Source organism: Doryrhamphus excisus, chromosome 6 (genome assembly GCF_030265055.1).
Source record: "Doryrhamphus excisus isolate RoL2022-K1 chromosome 6, RoL_Dexc_1.0, whole genome shotgun sequence".
In the NCBI taxonomy this organism is placed as follows: Eukaryota; Metazoa; Chordata; class Actinopteri; order Syngnathiformes; family Syngnathidae; genus Doryrhamphus; species Doryrhamphus excisus.
The window spans coordinates 15293750-15300540 of NC_080471.1; the positions used below are offsets into that span (position 1 = coordinate 15293750).

The 6791-nt window shown below is 42.9% G+C and overlaps 1 protein-coding gene across 1 annotated transcript; it reads left to right on the forward strand.

Moving 5' to 3' along the window:
* Window positions 1-108: 108 nt before the first annotated feature.
* LOC131131442 (uncharacterized) lies at window positions 109-3392 on the forward strand. Its single transcript, XM_058076156.1, has 3 exons — window positions 109-797; window positions 1591-1667; window positions 1998-3392. The coding sequence occupies exons 1-3, from the start codon at window positions 109-111 to the stop codon at window positions 2036-2038; spliced, it is 807 nt and encodes a 268-aa protein (XP_057932139.1). The 3' UTR covers window positions 2039-3392.
* The last annotated feature ends 3399 nt before the right edge of the window (window positions 3393-6791 follow it).

The following is a 6791-nucleotide window of genomic DNA, read 5'->3' on the forward strand; positions in this document are numbered from 1 at the left end:
ACGCAAACTACCACTGCCATCAGTCCACAACCATGAATATGTTATATTTCCCCATTCGCTTGAATAGGTCACGGGTCAGGATCCTGACTGATGTTCCACCATTTGGTGATGGATGGTGTTGCGACTACACAGAAACATAAACGAGCTAGAGTAGAGCCACAACAGAAGGTTGAACGAGCTACAACAGTTGTGGGCCTCATTCAGGACAACAACGAACTGGCTTACAGGGAGGAAGTGCGACACCTTGTGGATTGGTGCAAGGCGAACAACCGGATCCTGAATGTTGACAAAACAAAGGAGATCATCGTCGACTTCAGGAGATCCAGACCCAGCCACACTCCACTCAGCATCAACGACACAGCCGTAGAAGTTGTGAACACAACCGAGTACTTGGGGGTGCATATAACGGACAACCTCGGCTGGTCACTCCACACCTCCGCTCTGGCGAAGAAGGCACAGCAGCGACTGCACTTCCTGCGGCGGATGAGAAGAGCCTCCCTCTCCCCTCCTATCCTTACCACCTTCTACAGAGGGACCATCGAGAGCCTGCTGACCAACTGCATCTCCGTCTGGTCTGGGAGCTGCAAGGCCTCGGACTGGACGTTACTGCAGAGAGTGGTGAGGACAGCGGAGAAGATCATCGGGACCCAGCCCCCCCCCATTAAGGACATAGCAAACAGCCGGTGTGTATCTAGAGCCCATCGGATCTGCTCTGACCCCACACACCCCCAGCATGGACTGTTCTCTCGCCTGGCATCGGGGAGAAGGCTCTGCAGCATCCGCTGTAGGACGACCAGGTTCAGAGACAGCTACTTCCCCCTGGCCATCAGACTGCTCAATGCCAAATAAGCCCCTCTACCTTTACTTACATTATTATTATTTATTTAAATTATTTAAATTATTTGGGCAATTTACTGTTCACGCTGCACTTTACATTATGTTGTTCATATTTGGTGTCTATTCTATCTATTTATTCTCCACATTATTATTATTATTATTATTTATTATTACTTATCTTCTTTTGTGTCTGTTATTATATGGGAGCCAGGCAACGACATTTCGTTGGCAATTTCACTACTGTGTTTTTGTGCAATGACAATAAAGGGAGTCTATCTATCTATCTATCTACATGCGACTCCAGAGCTACATGTCACTGATCCGTGGTCAGCAATAAAATGATCTGAGATTTCAAGAATAACATTGGAAATTTCTAAGAATAAAGTTGTCCATTTCCGAGAAAAATACCTGTTATGACAGAGTTTTAAAATAATCACAGTAAATAAAACACAGTAAATATATGCGAAAAACTCTTTGTTCTTTGCTCTGTTTTGCTGCCAGGTTATAAATAAAAGTTTCCTTTCATCCTGAAGAGCTGTGCTCTATTTTCCGTATGACATGATGATATTACAACTTTTTTTCTCTTGAATTTACAACCTTATTCTCAAAATCTCAGACATTTTTTTTTTCCGTCATAGAATGGTTCCTGACTATTACTATTTTTACTTTTTCTGACACACATTCAGAATTTGTGGGTTTGTGTTTGCTGAATTGTGAATTAATACTTTTTTCTTCTGGACTGCATAATAAAAGAACGCTCTCTTCGGAGCTGCTCCAGTTGCTCTCTGACCAGCGTCTTCTGCTGACTCTTGTCCTCCTAAAGAACAAAGGTATGTTTCAGTTTATTTCACTGATGTGTTTTTCCAATGATACAAAGTCTTTACCTGGGATAGCTCTTTTGTCAAATGTCTCATCCTGTCTCTGTGTTTATGGCCAAATAAATTGTCCTCTGCCTTTCTGCTCTGGATGATGGACAGACGCTCTTGAACCTAAAGAATAGTGTCTCAGAATGGCAGCTGTCCGTCATCATATCAGTTGTCTTTTTTGACACCTGTCTCTCACCCTCAGCTGCTGTCTCTCTCTGTCTCTTTGCTGTTTCCTTTCCGCCCGTCTGTGCACGTCCACCAGTTTACGCATTGTCTTCTCTCGTTCCACTGCAGAAACTCGCCCACTGGCGTCCTTCGTCAGTGAAGATGAATGAACGTCTGTGTTCCTCTCTGTTTTTTTGGAGTGTCCCTGCAAGGATAAAATACGAGGGACAACGTGGAGGTACATTTTGTGTCTTTGTCCATATACAATTAGAGGTCGACCATAGAGGTCAAATCATATATTTTGCTTCTCTGTGAGGAACACACCTTCACTGTGTCCTCATCAATTGTCTCACTGGAAACTGCAGAGCAGAATCCACGTTGCTTCATGTCCAGAGACTCCTGCTGTCCTACCATCGTATGTGCGATCTGGGTCAGAGTCTCCATGTGGTTTTCTCCAGCCGCTGCTCTGCAATGTTCAGCGATGCTGTGCCCCTCAAATGGCTCAGTTTGGAGATGATCTCGCCCGGTGTGGTCCTCTGTCTGTGTGCTCCAAGCCAGAGTGATGAGGGAGTCCTGTTCATCATAGTCCTGGTTCCTTGTTTTAGTGTCTTGTTCCTCCTCACCGTGCCCGCCTTCTCCAGGATTTAAATCTGGAACACATAAGACCTCCAAATAGGGCAGGCTCCCCAGTGTCACTCCACAGCCTGAAATAAATAGATGGGTATTACTAGCAAGTACTTTGGATTCAGGTCTAGTTTAGGGCAACAGGTAGTGTTGGGGTTAGGGTTAAGTTTCAGGTTGAGCTCAGGTTGACATGTTGTTGACATGTAGGTGGTACCTGCACAAACCCCCTGTTTATTAGGTATTTCCTCAGTTTGGACTCCATTTACTTGACTGCTGATTGCATCGGTTGTTGTTAGAGATTGAGATGTTCCAGCAGTGAGGTTCTGGTTTTCATTAGGTTCAGTACAACAGAACTGATCTTGGACTTTCTCCTGGTTTGGGTGAGAGTCTGAAGTTGTAGTCATTGGTTTGATGAGGTGGAGCAGGTTGGATTGGTGATGTGTTTGGAGTTTGGATTCAAGCTCTTCCCGAAGTTCCTGGAGTTGCTGCTCACTCTGCAAACACGTCATTAAAACGACAACTACAACTAGGACTACGTTAAAAAACATAGCATTTCAGTATGTGGAATCAAACTATGGAATGGATTGAGTAAGACCCTCAAACAATGCACAACGATGAACGAATTCAAGAATCAATACAAGCAGTTGATGTTTGCTAAATACAAGGATGAAGAGTCTTGAACCAGTCATGATGTGCTATATATATCACTATATTGACAGTTACTATGGTACCCATTATATCATTGTATGGTCATATCACCTCGTACTTTGCTACGAGGTGCATTATTTAAAAAAAAAAAAAAAACCTTAAACTGTATTATGGAAAGCAGGAAGTGAACAAATGTAACAGTTACTGATTATAAAAGTACCAGATGGAGGGGTAGGATTTAATAAGCTTTGCTTCTTCCTACTCCTTTTGGACATGTGGAACTGTCAACTGATTATGTGATGCATTCAATTGTAATCTGATGCATGTTCAAATGAAATAAAACCATTACCATTACAACAAAGTGATGAGTAATTTTTCTCCAAAAACACGTTTTCATGATCAGTAAAGGAAATCTTATAATATATTTGGTTGAATAAGGTACCTGCCTTACCTTGTCCATCAGATCGTGAAGAAATGAAGATGCCTCCCTCTCTTGGAGCTCTAAGACATGGGTCAAGAGGATCAAGGACACCTGTTCCAGCTGGTCCTGGGACCACTCAGTAGGGGGGCCGCTGATGATGTCACACTGGGGTTTCTCATTGTCACTGCATTCTTTCCAGGCGGAGCGGATTTCTTTCAGCCTTTCTACACAATCTATGGGCAGGATTTTCTTATCAGTGGGACTCATCAACGCTAATAAATAATATCGATTTACCTGCTTTAGGAGACTTTGTGGAACCTGGTTTTTGCATGTCCTCCGGGGTGAGTCCATGTAGCAAATAGACCAGGTGCTTCCTCTCCTGTTCCTGGGTGAGCACCAGCAACTGGAGCAGTTCCTGCTGAGTAAACAGTAGAATGAATGTTCCCATGTAACTAATGGCTGCTTCAGGTTGCTTATGTAAGCCAATGTATGTAAGCCAATGTTATGAGTAGGACCTGCTGTGATGATTGCCAGTCTCTAATGGCTTCTTGTACTTCTTCACTGTGCAGTAATGAAGCAGCCGTCTCTTGCCTGCATGGACTGTGAACATGTGGCCTGTAAAGAGGAAGTATTTAAACAGGTACATTGATGAAGTACACAGTGTAAGACTTTATGTCTTACCACATGTCCCAGTATTGCTGTACTCCCAAATACGCATCGTTGCAGTTTTTTTCTCTTTCAGCTCTGAGCATCGCAAACCTAATATGGAGACACGCCAGTCTCAGACTCTCCATATCCAGCCTGAAAAGACATAAGCATCTTTATATTTAGTCGTAATATTTAACTTAATATTGACGTCTAATGATGATGTGTACTTCTCTGCCAAGGTCGTTAGGCTTTTTCTTTCTTGTTGCTGTGATGTATTTAATTTGTACAGGAGGGAAACAGCAGTGAAGTACTCTCTACTGGACTCAGGCCCCACCCTGTAGGACCATTTTACAAGCCTGATTACACATTTAAAAGTAGTAGAAGTACAAATATTTACATTCACATTTTAAAAATGACTTGAATAAAGTGGTGATTTTATGAAGGAAAAAATTATAAGTGATATTACAAGTCAAAGTGTTGTACAATAATGAAACTGTAAATATCAAAGAATCAAGCCTTATATCATTATTATATTATATATATAAATTATATTATTATATAATATTCATTCATTCATTTTCTACCGCTTTTTCCTCACGAGGGTCGCGGGGGTGCTGGAGCCTATCCCAGCTGTCTTCGGGCGAGAGGCGGGGTACACCCTGGACTGGTCGCCAGCCAATCACAGGGCACATATAGACAAACAACCATTCACACTCACATTCATACCTATGGACAATTTGGAGTCGCCAATTAACCTAGCATGTACCTAACATTATGTAATGTAGGTTTTATTTTGCCATAAAAATACAACTTTATTCCTATAAATTCCTATCCTTCCAGTCCGGTTTCCGTCCCAAACACAGCACTGAAACAGCTCTTCTTAAAATCACCAATGATCTTCTTCTCTCCTCCGATTCCGGCCATCTTACCATCCTCATCCTCCTAGACCTCACCGCAGCCTTTGACACCATTAGCCACTCTATCCTCCTGTCCCGCCTCAAAACCAGCCTCAATATCACCGATTCTGCTCTGTCTTGGCTCCAATCATACCTCACCAACCGTCAACAGTTTGTGCACATAAATAGCTGCTCCTCCTCCATAGCCCCTTTACCTCAAGGTGTTCCCCAAGGTTCGGTGCTTGGTCCTCTTCTCTTCATCCTCTACATCCTTCCACTTGGCAATATCATCCGTCGACATGGCCTCAATTTCCACAGCTACGCTGATGATATTCAACTATACATTTCTACCACCTCCATCAACTCCAACATCTACTCCACCCTCACCAACTGCTTAGCTGATATCAAAACTTGGATGGAACAAAATTTTCTCAAACTTAATAGTGACAAAACAGATATTATCATCATCGGTCCCAAAAACACCACGGCGCCCACCCATAATTTCCATCTTCAATTTGACAGCGCCACCCTCACTCCATCCCCGCTCATCCGCAACCTTGGTATCCTCCTAGACCCCACCCTTTCATTTGAACCCCACATCAAACAGTTAACCCGGACTGCATTCTTTCATCTTAAGAACATAGCCCGACTCCGTCCATCACTTACATTCTCTGCCGCTGAATCCCTAATCCATGCATTCATCACCTCCAGAATCGACTACTGCAACAGCATTCTCTACGGTACACCATCCAAAACCCTCAACAAACTACAATATATTCAGAACTCCGCTGCCCGCCTCCTCACCTCCACCCGCTCCCGTGAACACATTACCCCTGTCCTCCAAAACCTCCACTGGCTTCCCGTCCCCCAACGCATTCACTTCAAAATTCTTCTCATCACCTACAAAGCCCTCCACGATCTGACCCCCCCATATCTCACAGACCTCCTCCATCCACATAATCCCCCGCGTCCCCTTCGCTCCTCAGACTCCAACCTCCTGGCACTCCCCTGTAAGACCAAGCTCCGAACCTGGGGAGACAGAGCCTTCTCCATCGCTGCCCCCACCCTCTGGAACTCTTTGCCCCATTCACTCCGTGCTTGCCCTGACCTTCCCACCTTCAAAAAACAACTCAAAACCCACCTCTTTAAATCTGTTTTTAATATCTAACCTTCTATATCTGACTGCTGTGCCCCGCCCCCGCTTTTTTTAACTGTGTACTAACCAATGAATGTTGTATTTTGGTGTGTCTTTTATTCTGTTTACTTGCTCTATTCAACTTCATTCTTTTGTAAAGTGTCTTTGAGTATCTTGAAAAGCGCTATACAAATAAAATGTATTATTATTATTATTATTATTATATTTATTATATTTATATATATATTTTTTGGTAAAATGATTCCCCCTAAAATACAATTTTAGCAATGCTAAAAAATACTTGTTTTTTGCATAAATCTCATAACCTTATGATTCTTTTCTACACGTAAATGTACTTTTTTTTCCTTAGAAAACATTTGTTTTATACTGTGAATATATATTATATAGCGTGTCTATATGTGCCCTGTGATTGGCTGGCAACCAGTCCAGGGTGTACCCGCCTGTCGCACAAAGTCAGCTGGGATAGGCTCCAGCATACTTGCAACCTTAATGAGGATAAGTGGTATAGAAATGGATGAACATTTGTTTTA